At 41.6% G+C, this 20098-nt stretch overlaps 1 protein-coding gene across 1 annotated transcript in view; it reads left to right on the top strand.

Moving 5' to 3' along the window:
• The window catches only part of DENND4A (DENN domain containing 4A), a 92825-nt gene that overhangs the window by 4698 nt on the left and 68029 nt on the right, over positions 1-20098 (top strand). Inside the window, exons 2-4 of the mRNA XM_087704376.1 lie at positions 8916-9245; positions 13843-14092; positions 19059-19128. Coding sequence (XP_087560502.1) covers positions 8938-9245; positions 13843-14092; positions 19059-19128 — 628 coding nt within the window. The 5' untranslated portion in view covers positions 8916-8937. The remainder of the gene's footprint in view (positions 1-8915; positions 9246-13842; positions 14093-19058; positions 19129-20098) is intronic.

Below are 20098 nucleotides of genomic sequence, written 5' to 3'. Positions count from 1 at the left end.
TACATGCTTTCAAGCTGCTAGGTTGGCAGAAACTGGGACTAATAACGGGAGTTCACTCCGTTACGTGGCGCTAGGGATTCAAACCGCTGAACTGCTGACCTTTCTGATCGACAAGCTCAGCATCTTAGCCCCTGAGCCACTGTGTCCCTTAATCATCTAGGGAGGAAATTTAAATTTTTGCTCCAGAGTAGACATCCACAAGTGGCACCTTTGACTCTAGTTCATCTCCTTGAGGGGAGCAACTAAGCTATTCAGTTGTAAGGCAGGGCTACAAAAAGAGTACAGTTGTGATAACAGAGTTTGGGAGGGACATCATGTAAGACTGTAACTTGACATCTGATATTGTCTGGCAAAGTTAACTGAATAATGAAAGCTTTCCTTGGGACTTCTGCGCTGAAATGTAGAACCAGATTTATTTATAGGGAAAAGTGCAACCTTCCCAGCAGGCAACATGAAAAGATTTCCTTTCTTGTAATCTACTTTCCACATTGATGAACATTATTCTTGCACTTCGTAACGTTTAAATCTTCTGAAGATATAGATTTGTTGGCCAATCGGTTCCTCTGGCGTCGATTGACGGATGTATTGGTGTGCTTGACTGAATGAGATGGTTGTTGGGTTGTGGTGCAAAGGAAGGTGATATTGCAACCCAGACGTTGCAATTGGAGAAGTAAAGTCGTATGTTTTGTTCTTTTTAATAGGAAACAAAATTAGTTACGGCTTGCTTTGGAAAAAAAAACAGTGTTGATGCATGTAGTAGTTGTTGACCTGCTTGTCAACTGGAGGTGGGGGAGAACTAGAATTTAAATTTGGAATGTTCCCCCATCCCATGAAAGTTAGGATATGCTCCTTTTAATTCATGTGGCCCAACTAAAAATAAGGAAAAAATTGGATAAACCAGTTGAAAGAACTGCTCTCCTGTCTTAAATAATCCTATTACTTTGTGTCTGATAATCAAGACAGGGTTGAACAGAAGGGGAAAAAAACATGTTGGGGTTTAGGGCCAGTTGATACAATAACCAACAATGTATTTTGAAGTATTTCTTAATTACATTGCTAGCATGCTAACATTATTCATTCATCTATGTAATTCCATATGTGTGAATATTAGGTGGCTGTCTGCTTCCTGAACCAGGCAGCTATGTAGGTTGCTACTCTATGTGTAAATGAAATAGAAATAGTATCATAGAGCTGGAAGGGACCTCGGAGGTCTTCTATTCCTTCCAAGACAGGAATCCTCATTCCATCCTGAATAAATGGTCAGGTAAATCTTTTCTTGAAGAACTCCAGTGATGGAGCACCGACAACTTCTGAGGGCAAGTTGTTTCACTGATCAATTGTCCCTCACTGTCAGGAAGTTTCTCCTTAGTCCTAGGTTGTTTCTCTCCTTGATTAGTTTCCATCTGTTGCTTCTTATTTTGCCTTCAGGTGCTTTGGGGAATAGGTTGACTCCCTCCCCTCCTCAAATATTGGAAGATGGCTATAAGGTCTTCCCTAAACCTTCTCTGCATTCGGCTAAACATATCTTTCTCCCCAGGAATAAAAGTATGGGAACTCGTTAATTTCCTGAGGTTTCTTCAAAAAGGCACAGGACAGAAAGCTAGTGAACAAATGAACTTGGAGAGAAATTCCAATTAGTTAAAATGCATCGCACCTTAGGATTGTTGGAAGAAATGTCCTTCTGGGTTCAGTTACAAATGGGGGAAAAGACACTGGAAACATGGTGGACAGGATTACATGGCTTGAGCTCCTGAACAGAAAAGGGGGATCACATGGTTTCAGATCAGTGGTGGGTTCCGGATCCCGGTGCAACCGGTACGGTGCAATGGGGCCGGGCGTCCACCACATGCAATCGCAGCATGCGCGTGGGTACTTACCACCCGTGACACTCTGCGATGCTCCAGCTGCTCGGTGGAGCGACGTTCAGGCACCGTATGCTCCATGCGTGTGCCGTAAGCCCCAATTGGCTCAAATACAGGTAAGGCGGGCGGGCAGACCCTCGAGCACCGTACCGGAATGGTACCTGGTGCTCCCAGCAAGTACCGGAATTCCCATCGTATCAGACCACTGTTCCAGATGTAGGGTGAAGAAGGAAAAGGGGGGAAAGGGCTTGCTGAGAGTTCTTGGGTTTTTTTATACTCTCTGTTCAGCCCCATCTCTCTGTTTCCTGTTCCTGTCTAAGAAATGCATTCTGATTGGTTGTCAGACTTCCAGGGGTGGGTCTTGACTAACTTTGTAGGTTGTGTGTCTTTTGAGTCTCAACCTTGGTTGAGTTCCCAGATGCCATGTGGTGAGTTTCTGTGGAAGGTGAACCCTACCTTTGTTATGTAGAGTAGACTAACTCAGGCTTTTTAATGCCCATTGACAAAGGTGGGGGCTATTAAGAGTGAGTCTCTTTCCTGCCTAAAAATATTCTTATCCAGGGAAATATAATATTCTGCCTTTTCAATATTTCCCAGGATATTTCATTTTTTAGGAGAGGGGTGGGTGCTAACTTCCTACAGGATAACAAGTGGAACATGGATTTTTGTGTTGGAAATATGCTTTTCAGAAGAAGAGAGCCGAAAGGAATTGCCCAACCAAATAAATTGTCCTAAAAAGGTATAATTGATGTAATCATTATTTTACACATAACACTTTAATTTCTCAGAAGAGAAATGTGCAGTTATTAGGCAATTGTTGTCTGACATAGCAGGAGGCAATGATGTAACCATTACTGGGTTTTTATTTTTTCTCAAACTTACTTTCAATCTTCTTGCTTGAGAACGGGCTCTTTTTGCCGGATGACTCTGATCTTCCACTGAGAGGTAGGAAAACGGTTCTTCCTCCGTTTAAAAGTGTAAAATTGCTAATATTAGAGAAAAATTATAATTTTGGAAAACAAAGAATGACCTGCTTTCTTCTTTTTAATAATTACAATAATCAGTCCAGGAGGCTAAAGGGAGATTATTAGGTTTGTTTAAGGGTGGCGGGGGGGGGGATTCATTAAATAAGGTTTACAAAATCTGCATTTCGGTGAAATCCCTTGGTTTTTTTTTAGAATTAACCATTTCTATGGAGGATTTGCTTGTTTTGTACAGATTGGATGGGAAAAGCTTCTCTGTTGAACTCGGATGAGTCATGCCTGTTTTCTTTTCTGCCAGATAGCCTGGCTGGCTTTAAACAAATGCTCAACCCTCCCCATTGCAACAGGAGCCACGTTTTCGAAGGGAGTCATTGCCTCTGGAGAAAGAATCCGAGATCTTGTCCCTCTGTTTCAATTTTTAAAAAACCGTTCCGTACCCTCTTTTAAATCAATTAGATCAGCATGTTTGATAAAATAGCATCAGCTTTCAGAGATTAAGGAAGGTGAAACCAGTTCTTCCCTCCCTGTGAACATTACAGGTCCTCATTAGATGGAAACTGCTTTGTCTTTTTAGAATAGAATAGAATAGAATAGAATAGAATAATAGAATAGAATAGAACAGAAGAACAGAACAGAACAGAACAGAACAGAACAATTCTTTATTGGCCAAGTGGGATTGGACACACAAGAAATTTGTCTTTGGTGCATATGCTCTCAGTGGACATGAGAATAAAATATATTCATCAAGAATAAAAAGATACAACACTTAGTCATAGTAAACGTTACTAATAAGCAATCAAATCATATTAGGAAACAAATAAAACAATATAAATTGTAAAGATACAAGCAACATGGTTATAGTCATAAAAGATAGATACTAGGAAGGAAGAGAAGAATGATAGTAATATAGTCAGTAACTTATTTGACAGTGTTGTGGGAATTAGCTGTTTAGCAGAGTGATGGCATTTGGGGAAAAAAACTGTCAAGTTGTTCTGGTGTGCAGTGCCCTATAGCGTCCAGGATGTGAGAGGTCTGTAGATATTTTCACTGCCCTCTTTTTGACTCGTGCAGTGTACAGGTCCTCAGTGGGAGGCAGGTTGGCAACAGTTTTTTTCTTCAGATCTAATTATCTGTTGAAATCGTTTTTGAGAAAGGATCTGTATTTGTGTTGTTTTGATCACCCCATCAATATTTTATGTCTTTCTCTTACTTTATCAGCACAATTGAGCTGGCAATTCTGAGTATTTTTATCGGAGTTAAGAGGAGGGGGAGGAAGTGCCATATTAGTGAGGCTGAAACAACATAGCCCACCTTTCAGTAGTCATGGAGAGAGATGATGTAAGCACAATGGGATGTCATCATTGGAAGCCCTGTTGGAATATCTCCCTTCCCACACACTGAGGAATTATCTTTATGGCTAATCTCATTTTTTTTTTAAGTTGAAGCTGTGACTGCAAAGATGCAGCTGAAAGAACCAATAATAGAGGCTTTCTCTGCTTATCCCTACTCCGAATCAGAATGACAGAAGAGTTGAAAGGGGCCTTGGAAGACTTATAGGCCAACCCTCTACTCCAGCAGGAGAACTTGTATCATTCTGGACAAATGGCTATTCAGTCTCTTCTTAAAAACCTCCAGTAATGGAGCGCCCACAACCTCTGAAGGCAAGCTCTTCTAAAGGTAAAGATTCCCCTCACACATATGTGCTAGTCGTTCCCGACTCTAGGGGCAGTGCTCATCTCCGTTTCAAAGACGTCCAAAGACGTCATGTGGCCAGCATTATTAAATACCGAAGGTGCACGGAATGCTGTTTCCTTCCCACCAAAGGCGGTTCCTATTTTTCAACCTTCACATGCTAGGTTGGCAGAAGCTGGGACAAGTAATGGGAGCTCACTCCGTTACGCGGTGCTAGGGATTCAAACCGCCGAACTGCCAAGCTTTCTGATCAACAAGCTCAGTGTCTTAGCCATGTAGCCACCGCATCCCTACTGATAAACTGTTCTACTGATTCATTTTTCTCAGTGTCAGGAAATCTCTCCTTATTTCTAGGTTGGCTCTCTCCTTGATTAGTTTCCATCTGTTGCTTCTTGTCCTGTTTTCTTTTTCTGGAGGACGAGAAGTAATGCGATCAGGGCGGTTGAATCTTATTTATTGATAAATTTGACTGTAACGGTAGATGTTTCCTTGCTTTCTTGGTGAAGGATTTCTCAGTCTAGTAGTCTTAGAAGTGGAATATGTTCTTCCAGCCGGCTTGACTCGAAGAATGATTGACTGTTAAAGAACTTCTCTGACAGAGCAAATCAGTGGCTCTTCTTGGTGTTTAGTGATGAATAGGAAGTCCAAAAGAGGGAAGGAAGTGTCCTTCAAGAGGACAGAGAGGTTCTTCAACATTGCCCAACCAAGTGACGGAAACGTTTCCCCCACGGACCCTTTTAGTCATTAGGCAACCTTGGGTCTTCCTTAGTCCTCGTCCTTTCTTTATATCCTTTGAGAACAAGTGGGAAGTGAAAGCAGTGAATGACGGCCACACATGTCACCCTGACTTCCCTTGAAGGCTGGCAGACCATCGCTTAAAAATATGCTGGATTGTATCGAGGCTTAGTTCTTGGAACCTATGAAACAGAACCTATATACGTTCAGTGTCAACTGTACTGATTTATTTGCTGCTTATAAGAGTGCAGTCCCAAGACGCCTGAAGATTGAAGAATCAAAGAACAAGGAACCAGATTTGTGGATCCAGGTGATGAGCAGAGACAATAGAAGCCCAGGAGAGCTTCAAAAGCCAGTTTTCTGCTGGCCAATAAGCTTTGAGAAGAGGAGGGGAGCTGTCTTTGGCTTTCATCTTTCTTCTTCCTTACCATTGGAGGTGTCTCCCACCCCCCCCCCCATCCCCCGGGATAGCTGAGCCTCAGGTAAGAGAAGAAGCCTCAATCCCTAATGATAAGGGCTTGCTTTAAACTCAGAACTGCTGGCTCAATTGTGCTGATAAGGTAGCGGCAAACTGTAGAGACTAAAGAAAGCTAAATGCTGGTTTGAAGTTTATTTTATGTGATATCAGCCGTGGGGATTCCACAGTCAAGGAGCGGTGATTGAAAAGACATCGGTCCATCTTTTCTTTTTCTTTTCTTTTTGTTTCCTTTCTCCTTTAATGCCTTCTCTCTAATGCTTTATCCTTAATGCAGGATTAAAGACTTCAATACTTAGTGAATCAGCAATGCTCAGTCTGGAAAAAAGCCTTTAGTCATGTTTTCTCCCTTTGCTTAAGCTGTGGCTAAAAAGAAGATTTCTCTCTTTCTAAATAAGGTAGACAGAGAGGGATTTTTCTGGGGGAAAATAGTGGATAGCAGCAGGATGGAGGATATACAATAAGATTGTGGTTTAGAGGCACTCATGGAAATCAGTGACATCCAACCTACTATACTGTGTGTGTGTGCATGAGTGCACACATGTGCTTATATGTATCGCCTACAATTATTTGGTGTCAGTTGTGGCATGAACCGTCAACAGAAATTGGGCATTAAAGGCAAAGTGGAATGAATGAAGGATTGAAGCGGACAGGAAGGCCCTACAGAGAGTGATCAGTTCGGCACAAGAAACCATCGGCTGCCCTCTGACACCACTGGATGATATCGCCAGATCTCGCTGCTTTAGCAGAGTAAGGAAGATACTCAGAGATGATTCACACCCTGGTCAGTGTCTCTTTGCACTTCCACCATCAGGCAGAAGACATCAAAGCACAGCCAGCCGAACAAATAGGTTTAAAGATAGTGTCTATCCTTGGGCTGTGAGACTTTTAAATACAACCACAATCACTCCATGCACACACTATTTTTTTTTTTTTGTTTCTGCTATAATTTTGCACCAGTGAGGTTAAAACCAATTTCGTTGTATTTAAGTACAATGACAATAAAGATTATTCTTATACTTATTGAATGAACACAGTATGATGAGGATTTTAAGAAGTGCTTGGACAGCCATTTGCGTGGAATAGTGTAAGGTCTCCTACTCAAGGCTGGGGTTGGACTAGAAGACCTCTAAGGTCCCTTTCGACTCTGTTATTCTGTAGGTTGATGCTGAATTGGTAAATAAGACTCTAATTCCTATATCAGCCTCACTAGTAGACTTGATGAGAACACCATAAAAGAAATAAAAGAGAAGTGCATAGAAGAGCAACTAAGATGATCAAAGGCCTGGAGACTAAGATGTATGAAGATTGGTTGCAAGATTTGGGTATTGATATTCTAGAGGAAAGAAGGATTTGGGGGGAACATGATAGCAGTATTTCAGTATTTGAGGGGCTGCCACAAACAAGAGGGGATCAAGCTATTCTCCAAAGCACCTGAAGGCAAGACAAGAAACAATGGCTAGAAACTAATCAAGGAGAGAAGCAACCTGGAATTAAGGAGAAATTTACTAACCGTGAGGATAATTAACCAGTGGAAAGGCTTGTATCTTGAAGTTGGTGGTTTCTATCGATGGAGGTTTTTAAGAAAAGATTTGTCCAGAATGGTATAAGATCTTCTATTTGAGCAAGGTTTTGGACTAGAATACCTTCAAGGTCCCTTTCAATTCTGTTATTCTGTTCTATAGGAATTAGTGGGATCCAATCCACTTTATCCCATGTGTGTTTGTGTGTGTGCAAGCCACATTTAGATTCAAGTTCATTCCCCCTTTTTCAGTGTAAGCCGCCCCACAGGACTGTTATTAACAGAGAAATATTATAAAGGGAATATTCCAGGTAAGATTCTTTGAGCTCCTGGAGAAAAAAATGGAATATATATTTAGCATCTCTTCTTTTCTTGTTCAATTATTAGTCATTCTGTACTTGACATTTCTGCAGTGCATACAGTTATTTTCTTAATTCCCCTTTTACCCCCTGTTACAAAATAGTGTTGGGGTGGTGGTCAGGGAGAGTAGGAAGACGGCTAATCTGGATTGCAATGTGTAAACTCTTACAAGCATTTGCTTACACAGCCAATATTATGTTTGAAAAAATATTGAAGTTCCATTATGTCGGCACAAATTGCTTTTGAGGGTTGAGGCTATAATTTCACTTAAAGTTCCCAGTACAATAAGTTGCTTAAAATGATGTTGGTGTGTTTTATATGGTATATAACACAACATAGTGATTTTACAAACCAGTGTTTCTCAACTTTAAGATGTGTAGGCTTCAGCTCCTGTGTGCTGGCTGGGAAATTGTGGGAGTTGAAATTCATACATCCTAAAGTCAACCAGGTTGAGAAACACTAGTGTACACTATGGCTAATCCTGAAATTGTGAGCCGCCCTGAGTCCCCCCAGGGAAAAGGGCGTCATACAAATAAAGCAATTACAATTACAATCTTAGCCAAAGGCTGAAAAGGGAATATCTTGATACAAAATTCTGGTATTATTGCAAAAAAGAACTGTGCATTCCTAGTACATGAGTTTTTTGAGCTCACAACTAGACAAGCTCTTTATGCTTATGGTCTGTTGATAAATGGACATTTCTGGTTTTTATATAATGAAGCTGGAACTTGGGTGTATAACCAAATCCTGAAATCTTAAGTGTATTTTCATTCCATGATGAGGGGAGGGGGAAAAGTCTCTTTTACATAAAACTGAATGTGGCTGACTTTGATTAAAGAAAAATATATAAGTATTTTTGTTTCCACATGGAGACCACCTCTAAACTTTGTGCTTAAAGTAGAAAAGGATGAAACACTGATTTGGGGTTTAAAGATTAGACTGATAGATCTTTGTAGAAATGGCTTGTTCATATTATTATGAAAAAGCAAAAAGTTGTGATTTGATGTTAATGTCTTATTTTAACCGCAACAGAGAGAGTGGGAAGTCAATGGTATCCTTCCTCGCTTCTCTTCCTCCCTACCTTTTTCCTATTTACTTTTCTATTTTACATCTTACAATATTTTATAACTCAATAAAAATGTTACACCGAAAACTGAATGTGGACAAGTCATCCCCCTAAAATGTAATAGTTCTTGAAAGTTGCTGGTTTTAAGGGATACTTCCATATGGTCACGTTGACTATGCTATTTATTTGTTTGTTTGTTTTGTTTTTAACCCTTCACCAGATAGAACTTTCTGGAATGGAAGATGGAAGACAGAGGATCTCGGGTTGCTGACTATTTTGTGGTGGCAGGATTAACCGATATTTCTAAACCACTTGAGGAGGAAATTCATTTCAACGATGCTTGTCATAAGCTTGCAAAGCCCAAAGAACCAATCACAGATGTGGCGGTGATCATTAAATCCCTTGGGGAAGAAGTCCCTCCTGGATACAAATGCATTGATGTCACTCCTTCAGGACTGTCTGCTGATCTCAACAATGGCAGCCTCATGGGACCCCAAATATATATGTGCTACAGGAGAGGAAGGGACAAGCCCCCACTAACAGATCTGGGGTAAGTCAGTTTTTCCTTACTAGTTTATTGTTCTGGGGAAACTTGGCGGGAATTGGAGCATTTAATATGGCAGGAAGCATCTGTAGGGAATGAAATTGAAGATGTTTTGACTAGGTTGGGCAAAGAATTTAAAATAAACCATTTGTTCTGACCGAGGCTTCCCAAGAACACGAAGCAAACTCCTTGTCCCAACAAAAAAACCCTTTGTTAATTGACTCTGAATTCTGCTCATTCACATCTAGCAAAGTCTTTCAAGGGAGGATTTACAGCCACCGACCTTATCTGGCTTGGAGAGCTGCCAGGCCGATATCTGCAAAATTTGGTAAAGAGTCTCAGAAGGTCATGAACCAATTAAGCGAACTAACTCTTTCCTGCAAACTCCACTCCCCTTACGCTCCTCTTTTATTTCCTCTGGGAGGCGCCATTCATCGTCTACCTGTGGCCTTACTCCCAAGTTGACCCTTGTTCTTTAGCTGTTCTCTTTGTCTGGCAACTCTGCGCATGCGCACATTGAGAACAGGCTCCAGCTGTTCATCTGCCTCACTGATGTCCGACTCTGAAGGCAGCTGATAACTGTCAAACAGCCCTGGCCCCCTCTCTGCCTCCAACACCGAGCCCTCCTCAGAGCCTTCCCCAGCCTCCAGGACTGGTCCATGTTCCTCCCCAACCTCCTCACTGTCCGAATCTGTTGCCAGTTGTGCTGGCTGCTAGTGGGCCACAACCCCATTCATAACGTAGGTCAGGTGAATGAAACATCTGCCTTTTGAGCTTTAAAGCAGCTGCATTCTTCAGGAGGATAAATGTGGCCATGTTGATGGCTTTCCTGAATTTGGGTGTACATCCATACTCACCTCCACTGAGATCATTATTGAAATGAAGCAACCAGAGAGAGCTTTTGAAACAGTTAAGTCTGGGCCTTTTCATGGAATCACAAAATCATCGGATTGGAAGGGAGCTTGGAAGCCTTCCGGTTCAACCCTTTACTCAAGGCAAGAGACCTTATACCCGTGATGGTGAATCTATGAAATCCATGCCCAGAGTGGCACATGAAGCCATGTTGCCTGGCACATGCAGCCTTTCCTGTTTGTCTTCCTGGTTTCTGGCTCGCATGCACGTATGATGATCATCTGTCCTTTGCGTGCGCAGCAGTGCATAAAACAGATGTGCGCATGTGCGCTAGCTAGCTGATTATCGGGCACACATTCATGCCTGAACCCAGAAGTTCAGCTTTTCCAAAGCGCGGTCCCTTCCTGCACACAGCAGTGCCGAAAACCGGCATGTACGCCAACCAGCTGATCGTCAGGCATGCATGTGCGTTAGAACCCGGAGGTTTGGCTTTTCTGGAGCATGGTGTTTCCGTGCAACCTTTTTGGCACTCGGTGCCGAAAAGATTTGCCATCACTGTCTTATACCATCCCAGACAAACAATTGTCCAATTTCATTTTTGAAAACATCCAGTGATGGAGCAACCACAACCCCAGGAGGCAAGCTGCTCCATTGATTAAGCATTCTCATGGTCAGGAAATTTCTCCTTAGTTGCAGGTTGGATCTCTCCATGATGAGCTTCCGTCCTTTACTTCTTGTCCTTCCCTCAGTTGCTTTGGAGAATAGGTTGACCCCATCTTTCCTGAGACAGCCCCTCTCATGTACTGGTATTTGAATGAGCCAAAAGGAGAATATTATTTTACTTATTTATTTACATTTTTACACCTAACGTAAGAAGGCAGAGAGTATATATTTCTCCTTGTATTTTCTCCACAAGTGTGAGGCGGGTGGGGCTGACAGAGGATTCTGCATATTCAGAAAAGCACAGGAAAAAAAATACAATATGGTATTTCAATTTCAGTGGTAGTTTTCTTAAAGCCACTATGGAAGGATGTTTGATCTTAAAATAAAACACAACTATTTCAGAAAACTGTTAGGACATCTGTTGATCTGTTCATGTCTTGCATTTTTAAACTGTTCAGTTATCATAATTTCATCGGTGGTGTGTAAAGCTATGTATAAAATAAACCAACTGAAACCAACAAAAAAAAAAAAAACGGCATTATGGACATAAAATGTTCAGCAGCAGCAATAAGAGCTGATAAATTGATTGCAAAACAAGTAGCAAAATCACAGTCTTCTCACTATGAAACCTGAGAAAATTACAGATGATTTTTACCATGATGCTGGAATGTAGGTGTCAGGTAGACCTCTCTGGGGAGGGCCTCCCACAGATTTTGGCAGGAGCACCTAGAGTAGGGTCTCAGATGAAGATCACACAGTTTGGATGAGCAAATGCGGAATGGAATTGTCCGTTGGATAGGCAGATTTCAAGATACCTTAGACTCCTTAGTTAAACCACCATTTTGAATTGTTTCCGGGGGAGGGCTGCTGGGGGTTCGCAAGGGTCGGGGAGAACCTCTAGCTAAGATTCTGTGCAGTTTATCTGCTTTTATGTATATAAAGAAGTTAATGAATCCAGCTGAATCAGTTATCTCTGTGTGCTTTCTGGATTTGATTTTTCTGCAACAAACCCTGATATCTCCCTTGGCTAAGAAATGGAGATGATCACTGTCCTCTAGAGTCAGACATGACTGGACAGGGTAAAACTTTACCCTGTAAAGGAGCCGAGGTGGCGCAGTGGTTAAATGCAGCACTGCAGGCTACTTCAGCTGACTGCAGTTCTGCAGTTCGGCTGTTCAAATCTCACCGGCTCAGGGTTGACTCAGCCTTCCATCCTTCCTAGGTGGGTGAAATGAGGACCTGGATTGTTGGGGGCAATATGCTGACTCTGTAAACCGCTTAGAGAGGGCGGAAAGCCCTATGAAGTGGTATATAAGTCTAACTGCTATTGCTATTGCTATTGCTAACTTTACCTTTACAAAATATGCACGGGGGGCTGGAGTCTAACGTAAAAGCAAGAATCTGATTCTCTGAGCAAAAATCGACTGGCTTGACATGATGAATCTGTGAAAAACTGACTCAGGATTTGATTGCTATGAAAAAAGTAAATTCTCTCCTGGAGGTTATTAAGAAAGGCATAAAAAAATGAAACTGACAATATTAATAATGCTCTAATCGAACTTATGGTGCAGATGATGATTTAGAATATTAGGTGTAATTCAAATACCACGTATCATAAAAGATACTAAAGGCATAAAATGGCTGTCAAGAAGATTCAGTAATAAGGAGAAGAGTTTCTTCCTTTCTCAAAAGTATTACAACCTGCGGTCGTTCCAGAAAACCTATTAGTGGGAAAATTGGAATAAGAAAAAGGACTTTGTCACACTGATATGTAGCTCATAAAATATAAGGATGGCCATCAATTTGGAGACTTGACAATACCAAAGAGAAAGCTGTCAGCAGCTAATATATATTTCTCTTGGTTTGGGATCTGCAAGTTTCCCACTATTTACCTGTACTTGAAGCTGAAAAACATAAGAGGAAGGTTGAGTGCCCTGTTTATGGACTTCCCTTTGGCCTCTCATTGGCCACAGTGAGGATGTTATGGTTTAAGAGCCTGCATTTAGTCTGATCCTGTCCTTTTGGGTTTCTCTGCTTCAGATGACAATAGTAACTTGTAAATTATAAACCCAATGGGCCTTTAGATACTCCTTGGTGGCAGAACCAGAATTGACTAGAAAATGTATTTATTTGCAAAAATGCCTATATACGACATTCGATTTTGAGTATGCGACTGATTCTGACTGAAATGGTAGTCCTCAAGTTACAACTTTTGTTTAGCAACCATTTGAAGGTGCAGTGGAACTGAAAAAAATTAACTCACGATCGCTCCTCGCACTTCCGACCGTCTCAACATTCTCACGGTCACATGATGAAAATTCAGCCACTCGGTCTTTACAACGGTTGCAGCATCCCGGAGTCATGGAACCACCCCTTTGCAACATTCCCAACTGGTTTCCGCCAAGCCAAGTTTATGGGGGAAGCGGAATCAGCTTAACGATTCCGTGGGTTTGCGACAACTTCCCAATTTCCTTTTTTTTTTTTGTCACCATGGTGAAAAGTCATAAAACCAGGCACAACTCATTTAACAACCGGTCGCCTAGCGAAGGAAATTCTGGTTGCAATTGGGCTCATTACTGGAGGACTACCTGTAGGGCAGGGATGTCAAACTCAAGGCTCGTGGGGTGGATCTGGCCTGTGGGGTGCTTAGATCTGGCCTGCGGGGCTGCCTTGGAAACAGGGAAGGACTGGCCCGCGGTGCGTCTGCCAGCAAAAATGGAGCTTGGGAGAGCCATGTGCTGCCCTATTGAGCTCCATTTTCAGCTGTGACGGCCTCCTGCAACCCTCTGCCAGCAAAAACGAAGCTCAGGAGGGCCGTATGCAGCCCTTCCGAACTCCGTTTTCACTGGCAGAATGCTCGGGCCACCACAGGCGCTCCCGACACAGTGACGTTGAGCTGGCCATGCCCCCCTGGTCACGCCCCACTGAGGTCAAACACAACCCTGATGCGGCCCTCAATGAAATAGCATTTGACCCTCCCCCTGCTGTAGGGGAGATCTAGGATTGTGCTGTTATGACGGGGCTGAATTTGCTCCGTACCCCAGCAGTGCTTTAAGTACTTGCTTTTAATTTATTTTCTCCCGCCTAGGGTTTTATACGACGGGAAAGAGAGGTTGAAGCAGGGATGCGAAATCATCCAGACCACTCCGTCTGGCCGCCCTGCGAATATCAGCAGCGGTGCTTCGTCCCAGAAAGTGTACATAACGTATCGGAGAGCTTTGGAGAACATGACCCAGAACACCTTGGCGGTCACAGACATCTGCATCATTATCCCAAGCAAGGGGGAAACCCCGCCACACACCTTCTGTAAAGTTGACAAGAATCTGAACAATAGTATGGTAAGGTAATTTCTGGATTTGGAGTTATACCCCCCCCCCCCCGGTGGATTTTTAATACTTGCCATACGGTATAGCACAGGTGAGGGTCTGTTAATTCATTTTAATATTCTGAATTATGGTAGGTTTTCTAGCTAGTTGGGGCTAGATTTTCTCATGCTGCTATTGATGAGTGAGCAACTCTTTTTCTACTCTTGGTTACTTGGTTGTGTTATAATGTTGTCAGTTCTTAGCCATTCTTGAATGCCATAAAATAATGTTTCCCAAGCTGGACAAATTTTAAGACTTCAATTCCCAGAATTCCTCAAACAACCATGGGTGGTGGGTGGTGGGGGTCCTGGCTAGGGAATTCTGGGAGTTGAAGTCCACCCCTCTTAAATTTACCCAGGTTGAAAGCACTGACATATCCTGCTATACCTCTGGGAATTCACACTGATTTTTCCCCCGTTTGCATTTAGCATCTGATACTAAGAGATTTTTCATGAATATTGCCCTTAATGGCTAATATTTCAAGTGCAAATATTTTTTTAATCAGCGTCCGGCAATTACCCATTCCTTGCTTCAAGCAATGGAAATGAAGGTTTTCATTATCTTCTTTGTATTAACTGTTAACGATTCACATAACAGCTTTGAAATGTTGCACGGGTTTAAAGGCATGAATTAAACTACTCTTCAGATGTTACCTATTTTCTGATATTTCAGGTTATAGAAAATGAAAATCTCCTGTTTCAACTGTCAGTTGTGCCAAAAGGACTTCTTCAAATGTAAAAAAAAATGGAAGCTAATAGTTTATTTTTGAAAATAAACATTTTCATAGAATGTTGCTAGACTTCCTATGTGTTAAGGAATTCCTTATCTCCCTATTCTTCAGGGCTGTTTTTAAATGATAAAATGTGGTTTTCGGTCCTTCCTTAGAAAAAAAAAAGGCAAAACCATGTGCATTTTGACAGCTGAAAGAGAAGCATGATCAACACATTTGAATTTTAAAATTAATTTCTAATTACGGAGAGCTTACATATTGTTCCAATCGCAGTGATCGGAACAAATTATGGTGACAGTAAAACAGCAGCCTTCTTCGTTTTAAAATTGCAAAAAATTAAGCAGACAAAGCTTCCCATGTAATAAATGTTATTAATGTTATTAATTTCTTATAGGTTTAAATTTTATGGGTCTTCATTGAACTCCTATTACTGCTGGTCCTGAGATTCACTAGCACCATGATGGCGAACCGATGGCACGCGTGCCCAAAGTGGCACACAGAGCCATGTCGGCTGGCACACATGGCGTCGCCTGTTCCTCTTCTAGGTTTCTGGAAGGCATGCGTGCACGACAATCAGCTGACCTTTGTATGTGCGGCCGTGCCGGAAACTGGAAGAGCTGGTCTTCCATTTTCCAGCGTGAGCATGCACGCCGGCCAGATGATCATCGTGGATGCATGCGCACCAGTAACTGAAAGTCTACCTGCCTGGCACGCAGGTGCTCACCAGAAACCGCAAGTGCATTTTCTGGTGCACGCATGCTCTCTGAGTAGCTCCTCTTCCTGGTCACGGCCCAGATGAATGCGCATGCATGAAGTGCTCCCTTTTCAGCACTTGGTGTTCCCTTTCGGCGAAATGCTCCCTTTTTGGCACTTGATTCGCCATCACTGCTCTAGATTCCAGATTGCCTTTGCTACTAAACCTTAACACCATAGATTCCCAGCCTTTATATTGTAGAGTATATCATGTTTTGGCAGCGGTTTCTATTATTGCCCAATTTATCATGCTATTCTGTTATAAGAATGGCTAGGACTGCCTTAATACTCTGCTTGTCAAAATAGAGAAATTTAATATTTGCAGCGATTCACTTAACAATTGTGGCAGGAAAGGTTGTAAAATGGTGCAAAACTCATTTCACAAATGTTTTGCTTAGCAATGGGAAATTTGGGCTCAATTGTGGCCGTAAGGCAAGGACTACCTGTAGGCTGGTTTACATGATAGAAGACCGTCATCTAGCCTGTCTCCTTTACACAGTTTCTCGAAAACACAATGCTGAAAAAGGCTAATGTAGAAAACAGCTTTTAAAAAATGAAATAATGGTATCAGTTCGTCAGATGTTAGAACTGGGGGAACTCCGATAAGATAAAACTACAGACCTATCAGCCTGACCTCAATACCAGGAAAGATTCTGGAAAAAATAATCAAGCAACGAATTAGCGAACACCTAGAAGCAAACAAAGTAATAGCCAAAAGCCAACGTGGGTTTGTCAAAAACAGATCATGCCAGACTAATCTTATTGCATTCTTTGATGATGTGACAAAATTAGTGGACCAGAGGAATGTCGTCGATATAGTTTACTTGGACATCAGTAAGGCATTTGATAAGGTAGACCATAACCTACTACTAGATAAAGTAGAAGGATGTGGGTTAGACAGCATCACCACCAGATGGATTCGTAACTGGCTGACCAACCGCACTCAACGTATAGTCCTCAATGGAACTGCATCTACGTGGAGGGAAGTATGCAGTGGAGTACCCCAAGGCTCTGTTTCAGGCCCAGTACTCTTCAATATCTTCATCAATGATTTGGATGAGGGAATAAATGGGGAACTCATCAAATTTGCAGATGACACCAAGCTGGTAGAAATAGCCAACACTCCAGAAGATAGGCTCAAGATACAGAAGGATCTTGACAAACTTGAACATTAGGCACTATCTAATAAAATGAAATTCAATGCTGAAAAGAGTAAGGTTCCACATTTAGGCAACAAAAACAAAATGCAGGGAAAAGAGGAGCCATGTTGCGACGTTACAGCATGCAGTCTCGACACTCTGAGACCGCCGTTGACACTTTTGCCGCTGGAGGGTCCTTTGAGACCTAAACCGTCCCGTAGAGACAGTGATCAGGAAGACAAAGCCTTGCTGGTCTCAGGGATATCGCAAAATCCCTGTTAGACCCAAGGGAAGTGCTTCAAGCCCGCGGTGAACAGGCAGCCCCTAGGCGGGACGCTCTGGAAGGAAGGAAGTGAAAAGAAAAAGTGAGTCCATCTGGTGAGGTATTTTTTCTATTTTGCTAAAGACTGCCCAAAGAAATGTTTCCTTAAAGCCAAATTGATCCTTAAACAAAAGAACTGAGCTGCGAAAATAATCCTAATGGGATCGCTGTGGAAAGTTTTTTTCCCCCTTTGTCATTGTAACTATTTTTTGTGGATTGAAATGTCCGTCACATTCTCCATTTCTCCTCTTAAAGTGAACGGATTGATTTTTTTCCTTCTGCTTCTTGTTGCTTATTTTTTGACTTCTGGATTAAAACCTTCCTTTTTATTTTAGCAGTTCTTCCTATTACTTGTTATTAAATCACACTAAAAGCAATCTAAAGAACTTTGTTTCCTACAGAAGGTGAAAATTAACTGCCAGTCGGAGTTTTTTTTTTTAAACAACGTATCTCTTTCTTTATTTGACTTCACTAACTCTGCAGCTGAAGGGTTTGCAACTTGTTTACAGAAACTGATAAAAAACCAAGGGCACCAACTGTTTTCATAGGTGCCTCTGAGAACTATTTTGGCAGAGAAGGAAGGAAGGAAGGAAGGAAGGAAGGAAGGAAGGAAGGAAGGAAGGAAGGAAGGAAAGAAAGAAAGAAAGAAAGAAAGAAAGAAAGAGGGGGAACAGAACCCTTCCCCTTTGAAGAACATAAAAGAACTTGTGTTTAAGTCAACTTAAATAAAATAAAAGCTAAGAGAAGCCTGGAAGACTAGACTGGCAGTCATTATTGGTTTTTTTTCTTTTCTTTCTCTCTTCTGTTTTGGAAACATGGGTCAATACTTAGATGAGGAAACCTTAAAATTCCAAAATATCTTGGCTGGAATTCAAAATCTATTGGAAGGATATGGGATAATTGAGAAGAAGCTGGAAAGACTGGTCTTCCTCACAGCAAAAGATGATGGGGTTGAAGTCTCCAAAATTAAAGGGGAGAATGAAGATATAGAAGATAAAGAAAATAGATGAATGTAATAATGGAGCAAATGTGGGTGAAAATGGAAAGGGAATGTGGAAAAGGGAATTCGACGAATTGGAGCTCTACCCTAGATTCCAGGACACAGAAGAGAAAAAAATACTAATGATGATAGACATAAGATAAATTTTTTCAGAAGCAAGATTGACAAACAAAGACAAGTTAACTTTAATAGCAACTGGTGGGCAAGGAGATTATGTGTTGAATATAAGTGGTTGATTATGAAGATACCTCTTCATGATTATTTTTACATGCTTGGATGTTGTGAAATTTCATATTCTCCCAAGTTCTCTTACTGCCTTTGCAGTTAATGGAAATTTTGCTCTTTGCCTGTTCTCGATGTCCTTAGCTAGTTTATAATTTAGCTTTGACAGCTAAGTCAAATGTATATTTTATCATGTGCATAATACATGAAAACATGCCTTTTGCCCCCCCCCCCCAAATGTCTCTGTCCAAAATGCTTTTTTTGTTGTTGTTGGTAGCCCTTTCCCCTTTACTTCTGGTCTGCCCTGGAATTTAGATGTGTGGCAACGTTTAGTGGGATACCGTAAACATTTTGTTTGCATAGACATGTTGCTAGCAGCAGAAATAAGTTAATACTGCACAGAAATCCTCGAATTGCATAATATTTTTGCTAAAAGTGGATCCTAGAGTGAGTAATTGCAAGTTAGGAGAGCTAAGCACTTTGCCCCAAAAGGTTTAAGTCAGCATGAATCCAATAGAAAAGAGGAAAAAAGGTTGCTATCTTTTACCTATATGAAAAAATAAACTATTTCATATGATTGTTGAGCACGTTCCATTTGTAATTAGAAAAGTTGGTTTAAAGAAGCAGCATTTTATGGAACATAGCTTGTGTTATCGAATTTGTTTAACACTTTATGATCCAACATTTTGTTTCTACATTACCTAGAATAGAACATTGTGCTTCTACATGGCCTAGAATGCTAATCTGCCTTTTTCAATGTTATGTTTCCACAGTGGGGATTATCAGCCTACTTGTGTTATAAGAAATCTGTGGCAAAAACAAACACCATATCATACAAAGCAGGTAAGGGTGGTCAATTCATTTCAAAAATGTTTCTGGGATTACATGTCATGGTTTTATGGATTACATGTCAACCTAGGGGGTCAACCTCTTCCCCAAAGCACCTGAAGGCAGGACGAGAAGCAATGGATGAAAATTAATCAAGGAGAGAAACAACCTAGAAATAAGGAGAAATTTCCTGACAGTGAGAACGATTAATCAGTAGAACAGCTTGCCTACAGAAGTTGTGGGTGCTTTATCACTGGAAGCTTTGAAGAGACTGGACGGCCACTTTTCTGGAATGGTATAAGGTCTCCTGCTTGAGCAGGGAGTTCGACTAGAAGACCTCCAAGGCCCCTTCTCACACTGTTATTCTGTTCTGTTAATCTAACATATTTAGAATATAGAACATAGAATAATAAAGTGGGAAGGAACCTCAAAGGTCTTCTGTTCCAACCCACTGCTCAAGCAGGAAACCCTGTATCATTCTGGCAAGATGGATATCCAATCTCTTCTTAACAGCCTCTAGAGATGGAGCACCCACAACTTCTGGTGAAAACCATTCCATTGATTTATTGTTCTCCTTGCCGAGAAATTCCTCCTTAGTTCTAAGTTCTTAGACCTCTTTAATGGTCTTCCACCCATTGCTTCTTGTCCTAAAGAGACCCTTCTGTTCTTTAATAGCAATAGCAGTTAGACTTATATACCGCTTCATAGGGCTTTCAGTCCTCTCTAAGCGGTTTACAGAGTCAGCATATTGCCCCCAACAATCCGGGTCCTCATTTCACCCACCTCGGAAGGATGGAAGGCTGAGTCAACCTTGAGCCGGTGAGATTAGAACCGCTGAACTGCAGATAACAGTCAGATGAAGTGGCCTGCAGTACTGCACCCTAACCACTGCGCCACCTCGGCTCTTTAACACTCCTCAAATATTGGAAGAGTGCTGTCAAGTCAACCCTTGCCTTCATTAGATTAGAGCGACCTAATTCCCCAA

Source organism: Thamnophis sirtalis, unplaced genomic scaffold (genome assembly GCF_051295495.1).
Source record: "Thamnophis sirtalis isolate CommonGarterSnake01/CBP01778 unplaced genomic scaffold, rThaSir2_p1.2 scaffold_2, whole genome shotgun sequence".
NCBI lineage: Eukaryota > Metazoa > Chordata > Lepidosauria > Squamata > Natricidae > Thamnophis > Thamnophis sirtalis.
The sequence above is the reverse complement of the archived record's forward strand: the minus strand, read 5'-3'. Positions and strand labels throughout refer to the sequence as shown.